This window comes from Melospiza melodia, chromosome 3 (genome assembly GCF_035770615.1).
Source record: "Melospiza melodia melodia isolate bMelMel2 chromosome 3, bMelMel2.pri, whole genome shotgun sequence".
Classification (NCBI taxonomy): domain Eukaryota; kingdom Metazoa; phylum Chordata; class Aves; order Passeriformes; family Passerellidae; genus Melospiza; species Melospiza melodia.
The window spans coordinates 100,363,550-100,382,955 of record NC_086196.1 but is presented as its reverse complement, the minus strand read 5'-3'; the positions used below and the strand labels follow the sequence as shown (position 1 = coordinate 100,382,955).

At 41.4% G+C, this 19,406-nt stretch overlaps 2 protein-coding genes across 3 annotated transcripts; one reads left to right on the top strand and one right to left on the bottom strand.

The window, feature by feature from the left end:
• Positions 1–6,789: 6,789 nt before the first annotated feature.
• Positions 6,790–13,397, bottom strand: DNAAF10 (dynein axonemal assembly factor 10). Of its 2 annotated transcripts, none has more exons than XM_063152280.1 (8): positions 13,165–13,397; positions 12,075–12,175; positions 10,864–10,994; positions 10,302–10,403; positions 9,440–9,555; positions 8,967–9,101; positions 7,995–8,092; positions 6,790–7,266 (listed from the first exon to the last, which is right to left on the bottom strand). In XM_063152280.1, the coding sequence occupies exons 1-8, from the start codon at positions 13,354–13,356 to the stop codon at positions 7,059–7,061; spliced, it is 1,083 nt and encodes a 360-aa protein (XP_063008350.1). In that variant the 5' UTR covers positions 13,357–13,397; the 3' UTR covers positions 6,790–7,058. The 2 variants fall into 2 exon arrangements, with proteins under 2 accessions (XP_063008350.1, XP_063008351.1); XM_063152281.1 differs by lacking the exon at positions 13,165–13,397 and adding an exon at positions 12,308–12,493.
• Positions 13,398–13,436: 39 nt separating this feature from the next.
• PNO1 (partner of NOB1 homolog) lies at positions 13,437–19,026 on the top strand. Its single transcript, XM_063152286.1, has 7 exons — positions 13,437–13,625; positions 13,708–13,857; positions 15,465–15,548; positions 17,047–17,107; positions 17,594–17,711; positions 18,230–18,300; positions 18,751–19,026. The coding sequence occupies exons 1-7, from the start codon at positions 13,452–13,454 to the stop codon at positions 18,816–18,818; spliced, it is 726 nt and encodes a 241-aa protein (XP_063008356.1). The 5' UTR covers positions 13,437–13,451; the 3' UTR covers positions 18,819–19,026.
• The last annotated feature ends 380 nt before the right edge of the window (positions 19,027–19,406 follow it).

Here is a 19,406-nt window from a genome sequence, read left to right as displayed (position 1 = left end):
GGTAAATCAGAAGACAGACATTCCTAAAAGGACAGTGACAGGCAGCTACCTGGCTCAATGCCCTGTTTGTGGGAAATTGTCTCTGCCTGAATTCTGCTGAGACTAGATGTATGCAGGGAGGGATGGCACAGTTAGAGATTTTACAGTGATTTATTACGATGCACATGGTGAGACCAGAGAGACCAAGGTATCTATCTGGTTGCCAGATTTGTTTTTCTTACTTGCTAGATGGGGTGAGAAGGGGAAGAGAGTCTTGAGGCTAACCCACATTTTCAGCAACTAAAAATCCTATAGTGGTGACGTTAGCACAGTGGAAAAGAAATGTAACCTCCAAAATTTTCCATGTTCTGTTACATTTTGCTGAACTTAGGGGCAGCATGTGTGGCAGCCTGAGCCCAAGTGAACTTAGACTCACCTTTCAGTTAAAATGCTCTGGAAGTGCCTTTTTTCTGCACTCAGATTGAATTAGAATGGCTTTAAACCTACTGAACACAGACTCTTTTCTCTTTTGAAAACATAAGATTTCTAATCAAAATACAGAATACAGATGCAAAAGTACACAGAAAGAAGGAAACTGAGATTGATGTATCTTTGGTTTAGGGAGGAAAAATAATATAATTCAATAAGACTAGCTTAAGCCCTCTAATTACAGCGTTTTTAGCACAACAGATAGGGAGTATGAGATCTACACTAAGATAGTGCTAGTTGGTACAGATCAAAAGAGCTCGTGTTCATGCCAGCTAGATTAAATTACAGGATGTGGTGAAGTACTAGGTTACTTTATACACAAAGGCTTATTTACTGAATGTATATATATATATTAGCTTCAATACATTTCTATATGGAAACTGTAGAAATAAATTGAAAGCAATCTATCATGTGTAGAATATTTGTTCTGATACTATTCTAAGATTGCATTTCTTCCAATTAGTATGTAAAACTGTAATTTTTTTACACTATCTCTCTTTTACTAAGATTGGAAGCAAATTGTATTAGAAATTGAGGTTTATTTTTAAATGCATTAGAATTCCACCTGTCTCACTTGTTAGCTTTTGTGCCCAAATCCAATATAATCATGTATTTTATACTCTCTTTTAGCAGAAAGCCTAAGACAACTTTAGGAGTAAATTAAACTTAGGACCCAAATTGTAGTTGTCATTTTAAAGTGTTTTTTAATATTTATTTAATATTTATCTGCACATACCCCCTGAAGAAGCAGGATAGAAATCTTTGGCCTAAACCAGTGTGGCTGCTGCTATGTTCCTTATGCACTCTGCAACAGCAGGATGTGGGAGGAAGGGAAAACACTGCTGGATATAAAGATGCCACAGGCCTGTGCTATCACAGTCTTCTGCAAGGCAGGAGTGACTGTCCCTCACATCTGCTGAACAGGCCAGAAAGTCCTGCCTGGTTGAGCTGCGCTAGAAAGAAACAAGGAGAGTTTCTGTCATCTCTGCAGGAAGACTGATGACCTAAAAATGAAAGGTTTAGCATGGGAGGCAACTGAACTGGTTTCATTAGCTGCATCTACCTGAATTTTGCCAGTGGTGAGTTTTACTGTAAGTAGACACTCCAAAAGCAACTGGGACTTATAGAGTTAACCAGAAATTTACTTGAAGGAAAGGCTAGTTTCAGCTGCAAAGCTGTAACAGTCAATCTAATAGGGAGCAACTGCTACAATGTAATCTGGTGAACAGGCTGAGCTACTATTTCTGATCCACGGTCACATGAAAAGGTCCCATCATGTCTCAATTGCTGTGCAGTTCTGTGGGTTTTTACTGCTCTTCTGCAACCCACACGTCCTCTCACTTCAGAATGTTTTCAATGTTTCATAACCTTAAAATCACAAGCAACCTAGGAGAGCTTGCTTGTGCTTATTTATGCTGCTGATGGACTTTTCATAGTGATGAAGAATATTCAGCTTCACTGTCATTCTGAAGAACCATATAATCATACCACTGTTTAGAAAGGAATCCTTAGGAAAGGTCATCAAGTTAACCCAGGACTGCCAAGCCCACCACTAAACCATGTCTCTAAGTGCCACATCTACATGGTCCTTTTAAATACCACTAGGGATGGTGACTTCACCATTTCCCTGGGCAGGCTTTTCCAAAGCTTGATTACCATGTCTTCACCACAGCAAAGAAAGTTTTCCAAATATCGACTCTGAATCTTTCCTGGCACAAGCTGAGGCCATTTCCTTATCCTGTTGCTTGTTACCTAGAATATCCAAACCCTCATCTGGCTACAATCTCCTTTCAGAGCAATAAGGTCTCCCTTGGGCCTTCTTTTCTCCAGAGTTGGGGCTAGACAACCCCAGCTCCTTCAGCTGCTTCTTGTAAGACTTGTGGTCTTCTACTCAGGACTGAGGCAAACAAGGCAATAAGTACCTCAGCCTTTACTTTCATCCTTTGTCACTGTGTTTCCTCTGGCATCCAATAAAGGATGGAGATTCTCCTTAGCCCTCCATTTGTTGCTAATTTATTTAAGAAGGATTTTTTTATTGTGTGGTAGTTGACAGGTAAAGTTACATTTGGGCTTTGGCCCTTCTAATTTTCTCCCACCATAAAACTTCACGACGTTCTTGTCCTCCTGAGTTTCCTGCCCCTTCTTCCACAGGTCATAAACTCTCTTTTTTTCCCAAGGTCTAGCCAACACTCTTTGTGGAGCTGCACACTTCAGGAACCTTCTCAACTATTTTCTCTCTGCTATATTTCTAGAAGACATCTGTTAAGTTGAAGTCCCCCACAAGAACAAGGACTAGCAATTGTGAAATGCTCAGCTGCGTATAGAGTCTTTCATCTGCCTCTTCACCCTGAATGGATGATCTTTAACAGATTTCCACCAAGTTATCTGACTTGTTGGCGTACCCCCCTGTTTTTCACCTATAAAGGCTCAATCTTTCTGTCACCATCATTAGGCTCTAGAAAATCAAAACACTCCTTAACCTACATAGCTACTCCAGAAGGAGGTCAGGGTGTGAAGCAGAGAGTGTCAGCCTTGGATGGCCGCCTGCACATTGAGAAGAGTGGGAAGAGACATTGTTCTGGGAAGGGAACCTCAACCCATACATTCTGCACAGGCTATTTTTACTGCTAGGCATAACAGAAGAGGGAACTTACATGTGTCCTTACATGGTTTTGCACCTCAGCTCCCTCTGCAAATCCCCAGACATGGAGATGGTGACAGAAGATTTAACTAAGATCACGGAGGCAGGGGAGTACAGGCAGGAGAAGGGGAGATCTCTTGGAAAGAGAGAAAATTACTCTTTGAAGAGAAATCTGTCCCAGAGGTTGTAGTTGTACTAAGCTAAACATCAGTGGGCTCACTCTTTGCCTCAGAGACTGACTGATTGATAAAATGTGGGCCCATACTGTGAAATTGAGCTAGTCTCCAAAGCAGGGCTGCCACACACATATTGCCTATTAGAAGCAGCTCCTGCTCATGCTATAGTCCTGAATCACACCAGCAAAGTACTGGGCCAGTTGGCCCAGATCATGTAAGAATGTAATACTGAAGAATACTATTGGGAAGAGATGCCCTGCTGTGATCACCTTTCCTGCAGGATCCTGCAAAAATTTCGTGACAATTGTCTTATTGGTGGCTGAGGAGGAAAGAGACCAGAATGTGGGGCAGCTACTCAGTGCCCTTGAGACTCTGGATACTCTTGCAGCCATCAGGAAACATTAATCCAGTGTCCTCTGTGTGTCAATGTTGTGCAACTCCCAAGGCAAGCTGTGCTGTGGAAATCAGGTGCTCCCAAAAAGGCCAGAAGGAATGGAAACATGTCACAGCCAAGGCTAGAACTGGTCACCATCACCAAGTCGCCACATAGCTCTGGCCCAGATCCACAGAAATCCCATCTGGTCTTTCCTCTGGGCTGAACCTGCACTGCCAGAGGCAGTCCCACAGCCATGCTTGGTGCTGCACTCCAAGTGCAGCTCTTGGCTCCTGCCTGAGTAAACAGCTGCCCTTGCCCAATGTACTGGGATTTGAGTTTGGTACTACACAATATTTGGCATGTATAAAGGCTTTAAATACATGCTAGACCTACAGACTGTGGTCTGAACATTTTTGAGGAGTGGGCAGTTCTGTTTAAAGTGAATGCTACTGAAAATTCAACAGTAACAGCATCACAAGCAAGAAAATGCAGGATTAATAATGGGGTAAAAAAGCAGTAAATCAGTGTATTTTCCTGCTGCTTTGTCAATACCAACTTTAGACAACTTCATTACAGAGTTGAAAATGCAGGCCACGAGCCTCTTACAGATCAGTCAGCTTAACCAAAAATCCCTCTCTGCTATCAGATCTATTTGAAAGCAATAATTTGGAGAAGATGAATTTAACTGTATTGACAAGCTGTGTCTGCACGTCTTTCTTTCTTTCTTTTTCTGTGCAATTCCCAATCTTCCTTCTTTGTACCAATTCCATGATGTCCCTAACAGAATTAGTGGTTGTGAAAAGATGAGAGCTACAGCATTGTAGCTTCCCATACAGGGTTACAACTTGCCTTACATTGCTTAAAATTTGCTCCAAGTCATGCCTCAACTGTAAATTACCTTTATTTTTTTGTGATGAAAACTATATATTGTATGCAAATACTGACTCCATGCATGGAAACCTTGGAGGGCTGTAATCTCCAAGGACCTGTATAAATTGTGAAATTCAAAAGAACTATACTGGTGTGAAACAGAAGACCCAAACCTGATTGATGAGGATTTGGGCAGCATCTCATTAAAAACCCACAAAGCACAAACCCAAAAGTGTGTAATATGTCCCTGTACATGGGCTGCAGTCATGCCTGTAAACAGATTTTTTTCTTCCATGAGCACACAGGGGTGGTTTGCACAGGAAACAAGCGAGAGCTGCCAGGCAGATACACTTGTTAAATGCAGTCACTCCAAATTTGGGAGCACATTCCATTTCTTGGCCTTGGGCGAGGCAGGGGTTTTCCAGAGCACTCCTCGGAGCTGCGTCAGAGAGCATTTGGTCTGGGCATGACATCTCAGATGCATTATGATTTTATTTAGAACACACTTCAGCTCTGCAGGCTGCAGAGGCAAGGTGCCACACTTCAGCAAGAAGGGGAAGGACTATAAATAGAGCAGGCTGGGCTGCTACAGGCAGCTTTTTCTGGTTTAGCCTCGAAGAAGCAGAAATCCAATCTGCTGAGGAGATGATGCACAGTACAGGCACAAGCAACAGCTCTTCTCTCCAGACAGTAATTGTCTTTCATTTTGCAGGTACACAGGTACAGCCACTTACCTTTAAGGAACAAGGACACACCACCTTCCATCTGTGCTTTCCTCCAGCTCTCAGTTTTTTGCAACCTCCTTATATGCAAATTGTCATGTTTTCATGAAACTATGTGTTCCCCTCTACTCATGAGGGGAACACATTCCTTCATTTACAAAACAAGGAATAAAATGAATCTCAAAATTAAGTGCACAGAGATAACATACATTTCAGATTTTTGAGGCCTATGGAGCTTTAAGAATTGTTGTTTAATAGCTCTTGCTCTAAGTTGTATCCAACTAGGAGATCTCCCCAGAATTGTTTGAATAAAAAAGGGACATTTTTGCTGCAGGACAAGTACATAAAAATAGCACCAAGAGCCCAGTCCTATGCTCAGGAGATTTTGTTTTCCCTTGCAGGTACCTACACTGAGAGTTTTTTCTTCCCTCACTCTGTGGTTGATTTAGTTACTGTTAAAGAGAGAAAACTTACTTCTACCTATTTCCACAGCCTTTCACACCTTTCAGTGAGTATATTTTATTTACAGCACAAAGCTAATGGAAGCCGTCTTTGAACAGTGCATTTTAGACCCAAAGCACTTGAATTCTTTGAATTCCACACCCCCAAAGCTGCAGCCAAGAGTACAGAGTAATGGTTCCCTCCTGCTGGAATGCACCTTAAGAAGGGCAACATTTGAAATAATTTCAGAATATGCTCTCAATATAACACCACGTACAAAAGGAGATAGGATTACTTGGGTCAAAAAAATCAGATACTAAATATTACACTTAAAAGCAAACCATCAAGTCTTAGGGAAGACAAATGAATCTCATAAATCTTTGTCTTCCACAAAATATTTAGCCTACATTGCCTGTGTTTTCATCCCTGCTGGCCCTTGATAAATATGAAATACAAGAACGTAAGTTTGTAGAGGAGAGTATCAGTGACCTACTAAAACCAAGGACTTCCACAGACACACTTTGCTTATGGTCTACTGTAATGTTCCTCCTGCCCACCCTCTGCTACAGAGGCATGAAGGATTTCTCCATTCCACAAAGTTTAGGTTCTATTAGCCTGTTAGGTTTTTCTATACATTACTTCTCTAAATCTCTGGATGTTTGAATAATATACTTTGTTCATATAAAGAAAACACTACACAATTTTATTTGTAGAATATCAAGTTGAAAACAGATATAAAAGCAACAGAACATATAAACTTAATAGGAAACCCAACTAAAATAATAAAACAGTGCATTTTACTCGATAGTTTAATTTCAGTATGATCTTCAATAAAAACTTTACTCCTTTAAACCTGAGTACTTTAGCCTTTGTTATAATTTCTCCATTGTAGTAAAGAATCCTAAGTCACTTTAACAAACATTCTAATTAATAAATCCAGTAAGACAACAAGTTTCTGTAGTGGTTCCCACTGCATGAATGCACATGGACAACACTATATATAATAAAGCCAAAGCATTTAACAAGCATGAAGAGATTTGCAATATGAATAAACTGAACACAAACCCAAGTGAACTCTACAAGTACAGAGCTGTGTTAACACAAAGGCACATTTTATTTTCATTGTAAATTCACATTTCTAGAAGGTTAAATTTTGTGCCCAGGCAACTTCAAGTCATGACAGCACAATCAGCCAAACAACTCTGATTGCACGTATCTGATCTTTCAATAGAAAAATCTGGCTTCTATTTCTTTAATCCAGTTTTATTAAAGAAGAAATTAAATTAGAAATAGAACGGCTCCCCCACCCATATTTACAGACTGCAAACTATATTGCTTTCTCATCAGAAATTCTAGTTTTCTTGTCAAATTTTGTTAAGCTTTGTAACTATCAGCACCCTCACAGTTTGGTCAAAAGCCCCACAGACACAAAGTCCCTTTTTGTCAGGGCTCCAGTCCAGGCTAGAGATGGGCTGTGTTGACAGAGTCACATTCTGCAAGAGACTAAGAGACCCTGCCACCCCCATCTCAGATCCTTCTGAATCTTTCTTCGAGCGCTGGGCTGGGTACTCACTGCCAATGAGAAAATTAAACAAAAACAGCTACTTAGAAATGTATTGATACAAACACATCATAATCCTCTTTATTTCCTGCTCTACAGATAAGGCAAATAAATGTCTTAAAAGTAATGAATAATCATATCCAGCTATATCTACACTGCATACTTTAGTAGACATTTCATGAAAGAAAAAAGGATGTGGTAAATTTTGAATCCTGACACCCCTATCCTACAGATCTTCATTTTCTAATTGGTTGGCTTTTACCACAGCCAGAAAACTTTCATCACAACTATGCTTCTGAAACTTAATGCACCAAATTAATTGCATTTAGGACTATTAAATTATTTTTCCATGTAATCTAAGAAAATGTAAATATAAGAATGGTTAAGTCAAGGCTTTCAATATTTTTCTCAGATGTAACTGATACCATATTAGAATTTTAAGAAACCCATTTTTTTCCATTTTTCACCTTGTTAACCAAGGATATAATTAGATCTTCATTACATGAAGACAACAAGGGCAAGATTCACCTGTGCTGTAACATTTTTTCAGGGATTAATTCAAGGTTCCAGATCACGTACTGACACTGAAATCACCCTTTCTACTGCATTTGTAAGCAATAATTTTAACCACATATTATGAGGTTGGAAGCCGGACCCCACTCATCATTTTCAGGAAGATTCTTTCTTAAAACATTAAATGGTTCATTTCTTAGTCCTGGCTGGAGAAGTGATCACTTACTATTTCCAGAGATGAAGGCTCCCAGATCCTCCACTTGTCATAAATATATCTCTGTTCTGTGGCAGGTGCCGAACCTGCCAAATTGTAGATTTTTGTGCCTAACAAAAGGAAATCAGCATTGAACAGAAGTCATTTGGAGATGAACTTCATTGGAAAGGACACAGAATCTTAAAACAGAGATCACCTGTATGAAAAGAGGCCAGCCTTCCCATAGTGGATGGTTAATTTCACTGTATGATATCTCTTAAAATCATTACTGGAAGGGACTATATTACACTGTGCAAACAAAACACAGTCAACAACTCAAACCTCAGTCAGGGAACTAAGATCATATAGCAACAGAAACCACTTCGGGAAAAACCCAACACGTCCTCTGACTTAATGTATATCTGTCTGCAAACGTCCACTAGGAAAAGCTTAAATGCGCTAAATGAAAAACAAATTCTATTTTCACATTTTATTACAAAATTATTTATAAATAAATAAGTTAAATTTATTGTTTTATTCTCCAAAAAAATTCTTAGATTCAGAATCAAGTACCTCCAACACCTTATCTGCTCTGAATGATAGTATAGAAAATACTAAGAGATACTAAGTTGAAACTCAGCCTTTTCTAAAAAAAGGAAGTCCTAAAGAACTTCACAATAAAAGCGCCTTTTCTTGAATTACCACCAGATCTTGTTCACTAAAAAAAACAACCAAACAAACAAAAAAACCCAAATAAAAACCCAAAACCAAAAAAAAAACCACAAAAAAACCCCAAAAAAATCCACAAAAAACCAAACCAAAACAGAACAAAAAAAAGCCCAACAAAACAAAAAACCCACCCAAAAAAGCAACATGAACCAAACAAAACAAAACAAAAAAATTATGAAGTAACCTGGGCATTTCTTACATATTTGTACTACACCTGTAGTAATTTAGAATTTAGAAAGTTTGTCTCTTATTAAGAAATTCTCAGTCTCCCCATACCTTCTCTGAAACAGAAGCAAAACCTTTGGTTGGATGCTGAGTTCTCATATCAAAAACATGGAATTTTCCCTCAAGCGATGTGGCCACCAGCTTATTCATATTTATATCTTTTCTGTCAAACTCCACACTGCAAACCTGGATATAGAACAAGATAAATTCAGTCTTGTAATTTAGTCACTGTTAAAAAAAATGGGTGTTTTGAAATTTGTAAATATGTATTAATCATTGCTTAATTCCACAATAATATCATCATCAAACAGGATATAAACATGTTGATCTGAAAACATTAATCCACTGAAAAATGTCCTCATCAAGAATGAGAGGGGTACAACATGCTGAACCTAAAGAAAATTATTCCTTGGTACAATCTCAGCAGAAACATCTTCTGGGTAAGTTTCACACAGACAGAGTCCTTTTGATTTTTCCATCCTACATAGGAGCTGGAATGAAAAACACTTTTGTGATTTCCTTACCCCATTCTTAATGTTGGTCTCCCATCGTAGTGACATGGTTTTTAAGTCAAACAATTTAATGTCCCCATTGTCATATCCGGCACATACAACACGTTCCTCTTGATTGTAAGCATTACCTGGACACAGAGAGAGAATTTACCAGAAAACACAAAACCTCTTTAGCCTGTAAATTTCAGAAGTTCCAGGCCTACAGTTTCAACTTCCATTTATACAACAACAACAACAACAACAACAAGTTGTTGGCATATTCAGATGTCCTGAACCGGATGCTTTTCAAACCTGAAGGGTCTAGAAAAATCTTGTGTAGGACACAAGCAACTTTGCTCTCTCCAAAGAAAAATGCAGAGCTCACATCAAGCATTGCTGTTTTCTTTAATTTGCTCTTAATTAATCAAGGGACTTCTCTTAAATTAACTGCTTCATGCTTGGTAGCTGCAGCTACACTACAACAGTGGTGAGCTCCCTGTACATGGCAACATTTACACTCCTTCCAGACCACACAGCTAGATACGCTATTTTTACATTTCTAGGCATATAAATAAAGCTTGCACAGCTTACCTGTGAAACCACAGAATCATTAATCATTTATGTTGGAAAAGACCTTCAAGATGATCAAGTCCAACTACAAACGGTGACCAAAAGTGATTAGAGAATGAATCCAAAACCCATCTATCACAAACCCACAAAACTGGTTTATTTTGAAGAAAAAAACCCACACATAATTTTTCAAGTGTAGAAAAGTAAAACCTGCTACTTATACATCCATACAAAATAAAGTATTCCATAACATCCTGAAATACATTGACAATCATCAAAACACAGTCATGTGAGAGGGAGGAATGGTCATAGTCTGATCAATTACCAAATGCCACAGTCCAGCAGTCTCTTTTGCTCTCCCCCTGTACAGGTTCCATATTAGCCACAGGAGTGTCCTTCTGCCTTGGGTCCCACACCTTCACAGTTCCTGGGAAAGAAAGACAATAGATTTTGTATTAGGAATACATTGTCATACTGTGTTCACCTTCCCAGGAAAGCCCTTTGCTTTTCATCTTAATCATTCAAAAGACAGGAGCAACTCTTTCAACTCTAGCAAGCCGCACTGTGTTTTGTCGACATAAGAAAGAACCACAGAACTACACAGAAACAGAGTGAAAGCATTTGTTAAAGATTTTCTCTGGCTGATATTTTGCATTTATTATGGTTTGTGTTCCTTCTGTCTCGTGCCCAGTGACAACAGTACCTTTTGCTTATCTGTGGCTTCTAGAAGAATTAGAGAAAATGGGTCCCAAGAAAGATTCAAAAGACAGTGTACAAAGAACTAGTTGCTACAGCTTGTAACTAGTTCAGATGGCAGACTATGCCCTGCCATCAAGAGCTTGCAGGCTCACACGAACTGGGAAGACTTGCAGAGTTCACTAACTCACCATCTCGACTGCCAGTCACAATTTCTGGTGCACCTTCCCCAATTCCTAAGCCACCTACACCATCTATACTGTTTATGATTTCCTTATGACCTTTCACAGAATACACTGGTATTTCAGGAGCTTCTAAATTCCTAGGCAAGAAAGAAAAAGAACAGAAAACATGGCATTTTTCCTTGACACTCAGGATATGTATAAAAATGAAAGGAAACTTGAGCACAAATCATAAAAGCTCAGATTAACGGTGAGAACAAATATGGATATCACCACTAAGAACCATGAGTCTTTGTTTGATTCCTTCTTTGGCTACTGTTTTGGACTGCTCCAAAAGATTTGGCTCTGTTCTGAACCTCCCTGTTTGTAAAGGCAGTTGTGAGATTCACCACAGCAACCACTCAGGACCAGTTTTACACGCTGGGCTCAAAAATGAATCACACTACAGATCAAGATACTACAAGTGTCTTTACTTTCAGTAGGTGCATAAAATAATTTGATTCATTGATCCCCACCTAGCTCTGACTACTGCTAACTTCAGTAATAATAGGTGACCATTATTACTGCTAACTTCAGTAATAATAGGTGACTATTGTATCTAGGCATGAGTTTCATGATTCTTTCCCACCAATTCCCATTCTTTGAGAATCCTTCAGAATTTTATTTTACATTTCAACTAGTAGCTGTCCATGTAATTCTTGCTATTCCAACAAGAACCAGTAGCTCCTTGACACAGGGCAATATAATAATGATAATAAAAAAATCCCCTTTTGACACTCCTACTTTATTTGACCATAAATTTACCTAGACATTAATTACACCAATAATTCAGGGACATAGAGGAAATATTTGAAATGTCAAGATTAAAAATATTTATTTAATCTAGACATGAAATTTAGGTTGAACACAACCTCTTGTTTGTACTTATGCATCCATTCAAAAGCCTTTATCAGAGGATAACCTCACAGAACTTTAACAGGTTTTTGTAGCTGCACACAGAAGATGGGAGTGAAGCAGCACTGAATTAAACACGGTGCAGAATTCTGTGTTGTTTCTACAAAACAGGCATGGTCCAAATACAATAGCCAGCGAAGCCTGCACTAGGTCCCAACCACACATGGGCAGCATGGAGAGCATCTCATGCAAAATCCACAAACAGAAACCTCTGTTCAGACAGACATGGAAAATATCAAGTAAAAATGCTTCCAGAAAATGCTTACCATATGTTAAGGTTTCCATCGAAATCTCCTGTCGCTAAGTATCTTTGCTGCAGAGATGTAGCACCAAAAGTTCCACATTTTATAGGCTTGGGCTTTTCGATCTTTTAAAGAAAGGAAATGTCTGTGTCAGCACATGGAAAAGGCAAACACACCCGCAGGCCACACAGTTCTAAAGAGTGCACAGGGGCAAGGGTCAGCAAAACACACATGGGATATTTGGTGCAAAATACTACCAAAATGTTATTGAAGGCAAGCTGCACTTTGAGTTTCATCCTTGTGCACAGAAAAGCAGAGGGCCGAGGTTACTGGTCTGGAAGAAAACACTCAAAACACTCTGCTTGTGGCCTAGTGGGGCCTTATGCACCTGAGGAACTGCTATGTCTCAGAAGAAGTGAACACTCAGAGGTCAATCTGAGAGAAAAAAACCAACCAAACAAAAAAGCAAAAAACCAACCAACCAGCCAAAAAAACCCCAAAACCCAACCAACCAACCTCAAACCCCAGCAAAAAAAAAAAAAAAAACAAAAAAAAAAAAAAAACAACAATTACCAAACAAACGAAAAAACACTCCCAAAAAAGCTAAACACAGGCATAAACCAGAAACCCATAACACAACACATGAAAACAACCTACAAAACACAGCAGTGAACAAAATCGCAGAATCACAGCCTCAGTTAGGTTGAAAAAGACCTCTGAGATGGTCGAGTCCAACCTGTGACCGGCCACTACGTTGTCAACTAAACCATGGCACTGAGTGCCAAATCCAGTCTTCCCTTAAACATCTCCAGGGACGGTGACTCCATCACCTCCCTGGGCAGCCCATTTCAACGTCTAATCACCCTTTCTGTGAGGAAATTCCTCCTAATGTCAAATCGAAACCTCAGCAGCTTAAGTTCTGTCAGCAGTTGCCTGGGAAAAGAGAGACTCCCACCCGGCTACAACCTTTCAGGGAATTGTGGTGAGCGTTTCTTATCAAGAAACGACAGGGTATCAGTGAATCAGCACATTTAACACGTAAATCAGTTCCTGTCTTTTATCCCCGGGCTCTGGACAAACGTCCCGGCAGCTGTTCCCGAGGGACCGTGCTCACCTCCCGCAGCACCTCCAGACGGGCTCCGTGCAGCTCGTACAGCTGGATGATGCCGGTGCCGCGGGCGGCGCTGCCCAGGCACATCAGGCGGGCGCTGCGGGGCACCCACTTGCAATCGAACACGGTGTAGCTCAGCGCCTGCTGGACGTGCGACACCACCTGCGGCCGCTCCAGACCCAGCACCGCCGACATCCCGCACCGCTCCTTCCCCGGCCCCGGCGGCTGCGGCGGAAGCGCCCGGCGGCCCCTTCCGGCGAGAGCCGTACCACGTGTGCTCCGCGGCCAGCATGGAGACCGAGGCGGGCGCTAGCGGCGGCTTCACCAGCGTCGTGTCCCGGCGGAGCCGGAGGAAGCGGCGGGCGGGCGGCGAGGAGCCGGCGGCGGGAGCTGCCATGGACACGGCGGGACCGCGGCCCAGCAAGCGGCCGGCGTTCCCACCCGTGGCCGCCGAGGCGCTCGGGGTACGCGGGGTGCCGGGGAAACGCCGCTCCCGCATGTCCGCTGTCCCCCGCCTCACGGCCTGCTGCGTCTCGCCCCCGGCAGGTTGGGAAAGGTGAGCTGAGGAAGATCCCTGTGCCGGCCAACAGGTACACGCCGCTTAAGGAGAACTGGATGAAGATATTCACGCCCATTGTGGAGCATCTGCAGCTTCAAATCAGGTTCAACTTGAAAACGAGAAATGTTGAGATTAAGGTAAGGGGAGCAACTTCTTGGGCCTTCCCCGGTAAGAGAAGGTTGTGTGCAGACCTCGTAGCACCTTCCAGTGTCTGAAGGGGCCTCCAAGGAAGCTGGAGAGGGTCTCTTTGTCAGGAACTGTAGTGACAGGACAAGGAGTTACATTTACAAATTGAAAGAAGGAAGATTTAGTTTGGATGTTGGGAAAGATTTTTTTACTGTGAGAGTAGTGAGACACTGGAGGTGGTTCCCCGGGGCTGCCCCAACCCTGGCAGTGTTCAAAGCAGGTTGGATAAGGCCTTGAGCAGCCTGGTTTAGTGACAGATGTCCCTTCCTGTGGCAGGGGGGTTGGCACTAGATGATCTTATGGTCCACTCCAACCTCTTACCGTTCTATGATTCTGCCTCCTGAAAAGCAGGGCCTCTTCTCATGGTTGTTCTTGGTCCACAGATTAAAGACTAGAGAAGTCGTAAATCCCATTTAATGCTTGGAAAAATGGAAACTGTGTGGTGTCACCTCCCCAGGGATCACATCTGGCAGTTGTTGCTTAGAACAAGTAATTACTGCAAGTAAAATCCAAAACTACAGATCCGTTCCAGAAGGAGCCAGCAGAAGTTGGGGGAGTTTTTGTAGGAGAAAGTTATGTACTATAGAAAGTTATGTACGTGAAGGAAGAATTTTCATCCATGTCTTAGATACGATTTTGTAATTCAATGTTTTCCGGCTATTTAAGGTTACCAAATACTGACGTGAAAGTAAACAGTATCTTTTAAGGGGGCACTGAATCTCCTAATGCCTTTGTTTGTGGCAGACAGTAAGGGCCCATAGTTTAATAGCATGTGATTTTTCTTTAATGGATTGCAATGGAATACCTTAGGGCACAGACACCACTATAAACCTGTAATTCTTGTAGATACTCATTCTTTATCCTTATTCCTCTTGAGGAATGTTCACACCAGGAATTTTTAAGGGCATATCTAAAGTTTTGACGTACAACTCACTGTATTAGCACCACTGACATGAGAGATTTTCCAATGTAATAATGAAAATACAACAGGAATTTTGCTTCCTAACGATGAAATGTTATCACAAGTTTGATGGCAGGAATTGAAGGAAAGGTGACAGAATTATCCCTTATTTACTTTATTTCCTAGAAATAACCTCAGGGGAAAGGTAGGGAGGAGCAGGAACTCCTGCAGTTTCACTCCATAACTGTGCAGGAGAAAACCCTGGGATTTTTAACACCACCTTTTGATATGAAATGATGTCTGGTGAAAAACAAGGTAGTTTTGTTCTTAATCAAGGTAATTTTATTTTGCCCATATCCATCATCAATATAAAACTTTGAAATTAATTTCATTCATCTGCTAAGGTATATTTAGGATATTGTCATTAGAATAACTCTCCTGCCGTCACCATCCTTCTCTTTTTCCTGCTGTTTGCTGTTGCCGTTTAGTTTGTGTTGTTTTTGGGTTTTCTCCACCAAAAGGGTTCTACTCAGTCAGTGGTGGTGTGGATTTTCAGCAGCTTTTCTCTTCTCTCCCCTCCAAGTGCAGGCTGATCTTTAAAGTTCTGATCCTAACTTGCCTGGTCTTAATTTGCAAACATAACTTCTTGTCTTGCAGACTTGTCAAGAGACAAAGGATCTCAGTGCTCTGACAAAAGCAGCTGATTTTGTGAAAGCCTTTATACTTGGATTTCAAGTAGAGGTGAGTCTCCTAACAACCAGATTGAGAGATTGCTCCAGTTTACTGGTCTGTCCCTGGCCTCTGCAAATTACAATAAGAAATAAAGAGAAAAATCCTTAGGTGGTTTTCTAGAAATCAATGTTTTCTAGAAATTGTGACTGGAGTAGACATCCAGTTTCTTAAGATAATGCCAGATAAAAAAGTAGCCTACAAACAGCACATAAACAGAAAACATAGGTTGTGTGAGACAAGCATAAAAGAATAATCTCTCTCTGAGGTCCCCTGCACTGGTAGAGACTGCTCATTTTTCTTAAGCCCAAGCCAATAACCTCCAGTCTGTGCAAAACTCACAGAATCACAGAATTAACGAGGTCAGAAAAGACCTTTGAGATCATCAAGTCCAACCTATGACTTTATCAACTAAACCATGGCACTGAGTGCCACATCCAGTTATTTTTTAAACACCTCCAGGGATGGTGACTCTACCAGCTCCCTGGGAAGCCCATTCCAGTTCCCAATCACTCCTTCTGTGAAGTACTTATTCCTGATATCCAGCCTGAACTTCCCCTGGTGCAGCTTGAGACTGTGTTCTCTTGTCCTGTCCCTGGTTGCCTGGGAGGTGAGACCAACCCTACCTGGCTACACTCTCCTTTCAGGCAGTTGTACAGAGTGATAAGGTCTCCCCTGAGCCTCCTTCTCTCCAGGCTGAGCCCCTCCAGCTCCCTCAACCACTTCTCGTAGGACTTTTGTTCCAGACCCTTCATCAGCCTTGCTGCTCTTCTCTGGGCACATTCGAGCATCTGAAAGTCCTTCTTAAATTGGGGTGCCCAAAACAGTAGTGGACATAATAGTCAAGGTATGGCCTAACCAATGCAAAGTACAGGGGAAGAATGACTTCCCTGCTCCTGCTGGCCACACTGTTCCTGATCCAGGCCAGGATGCCCTTTGCTTTCTTGGCCATGTCAGTACACTGCTGGCTTGTATTCAGCCAGCTGTCAGCTGAACCCCCAGGTTCCTTTCTACCTGGTTGCTGTTGTGGCCAAAGTGTAGGACCCGGCACATGGATTTACTAAAGCCTGTATTAATGGATTTGGCCCATCTATCCAGCCTGTCCAGGTCCTTCTGCAGAGCCCTCTGAGCCTCAGCAGATCACCAGTTGTGCTTGCAGCTTGGTGTCATCTGCGAATTTGCTAAAGGTGGACTCTCATCCAGATTATCAGTAGATACTAAATAGGACTGGGCCTGTTGGAGCAAACAAACCCACTTTTTTCAGTGTTGCAGGGGCTGCTCCTTGCTCTAGACCTGTACTGGATCCACTAGCCCTAGGGAGGCAGGGCTGAATGCAGGGACATCCAAGCCTGTGTAGGGTTCTCTAGATGGAAATATTTGTATTGCTGTTAAAAAAAAGTGGATTTAACTTTAGTTGTTATTTACTAGGTTGTGTGTATAAAGAGAACAGCAGCTTTCACTGTGTTACTGGAAAAAATAACTGCTGATAACAAATCTCCTGCTCTTTTAGGATGCCCTTGCTCTCATCAGATTAGATGATCTTTTTCTGGAGTCATTTGAAGTTACAGACGGTGAGTATTTTCTGATGCAGCATTCAAGAAGTCATGTATGCATCCTGCTACTATGGATTTGTTTTTTCTTTCCCCCTGCTCCACTTTTATCGCTTGCCCTCATGGATCAGGAAAGTCAGAAACATCTAATTTTATGTAATACTGGGACTCCTTGGAGTCCCCTGTAGAGCAGGATCTAAACCTGATCTACTTTATTTCTACCAGTGTTAGCTTGGTGCACTTTGACTCCATTTCCTCAACACAAAGTGCAGTGCCTTTCTCTGCAGTTCTAAAGGAGACTTCTGCGAGCCAGAAACCCCATGTCAGCACTGGCTGCAGTGTGCACTACTAGTCAAAAAAAAGCTGAAATCCAGATGGATCTGTGTTGACCAGTGAAGTTGGTTTTGTAGTACTTGGCACAAGTTGTTTCCAGCAACTTGACCAAGGAAAGTATTAACAGGAATACACACCACTGCTGTTACCCTGGTCATGCTATTCTCATTTCAGTCAAACCTTTGAAAGGAGATCATCTGTCAAGAGCAATAGGGAGAATAGCAGGGAAAGGTGGAAAAACCAAATTCACCATAGAAAATGTGACCAGGACACGCATCGTTCTTGCTGACACGTAAGTACAGACTGACTTCCTCCTAGGCAAAGCACAACCCCTCAGCTAATCCATGTCCTATGCCAGAAACAAAGATAACTTAAATTTTATGAAACTGTAGAGTAGTAGTAAGAAAAAATATTTAAGAGACTATTTTAATGAATACAAATTATTTGACCTTTTATTATGAGAATGATAGTGTCATCAGCGCATCTAGAATTCAGTCACTCCCTACAGCATAAGAATTCCTTCTTATGAATAATCAAAATTGAACTCACAAACACAGCAATGTTTTCCTCCTGAAGCTGCTACACTGTTAAATCTGCAAATGGTAAAATCTATTTTTAAAGGATTTAGAAGAGCACAAGTCTTATGTTGTAGGTTTTGTGGGTTTCGGTTGGGTTTTTTTTTGTTTACAAGTGTAGAAAAGAAACTAGGACACTGATAAAAAATTCCACATTTATCTCTAACCTCCAGTTCTCCATTAACTGTGCAATCTCTTCAGTTACTGTTAACTACTGCTACTTTTCTTTCTACAGAAAAATTCATATTTTGGGATCTTTTCAGAACATTAAAATGGCACGAACAGCAATTTGCAATCTAATTTTAGGTAAGTCCTCTTATTTATTCTTCACTGCATATGAATCTTGCAGTTTGAGAAACTGCTTTATGGCTCTCACCCTCTTCCCTGTCCTGTCCACACCTATATTTGGAGTAAATAGCTTGCTGGCAGTTGGCTTGTTGCTCTTAAGAGAAAAATCTAGGGGAGAAGCAGGGAATCCAGGACTTGCTTTCTGGCTCCAAAATCCTCACCACATTGCAGAAAGATGTTCTGCATTTCGATTTAGCTACAGCATTCCCTAAACGGTCTCAAAAGCCAGAGGGAGCAACCCACTCAAAGCAGAAGTTGAGCTCTGCACTTGCAGTAAGATGGTGACTGACCTTGCCCATCCTTCTCACCCTTTGGCTTAGTTCTCCTCTTTTAACACAGTGTGAGCACAACACATCCATTTTTGTGACAGATTACATTTCTTGAGTAGATTTGTGCCTTCTTCTGCAGGAAGTCCTCCATCCAAAGTTTATGGCAATATTAGGGCAGTGGCCAGCAGAGCAGCTGAGAGGTTCTGAGCTGCACCACCGAGGACTGGGGCTGGAAGTCCAGGTTCCTGAACACAGGAGAAGCCGAGAGCTACAGAAGCCATCAGTTTTCTGCTGGATTTGGAAGCCCAGAAGAAAACCACAACTGTTTGTGCAGTCTGATTGACTTTGGGCATGTGGTCTGATTTGAACACACCTAATGTTTCTGTCTAGTCATTAAAAGAGGTTTTAAACTGTGTCTATATCAAAAGTCCATGATTTTACTTGAACAGCCTCAAACAAAAACCTGCTTCATTACAGATTTTCTGAATATCAGACTTAAGACGCTGCTTCTTCAGAAAGCCTTGGTGTTTAATGTTTCAAGCCTAAAGGAATTGGCAGAGTTATGCATTTATAAACACACATCATGGTTTAGTATCTTCCTGAAAGAAGGAGGAGTCAACTGGAATGCAGAGTCCAATGGCAGGCTGTCCACTGAGTGCTGCTGCTGAACAATGCATCACATGAAAAGAGTAAGATGAAGGGGTAAATAACACACTTGAACTGAATCCTGAATCTGCACACATATAGATTTCTTAATTCCTACAAATTATCTGTAAGGACAGCCTAGTGGAGCCA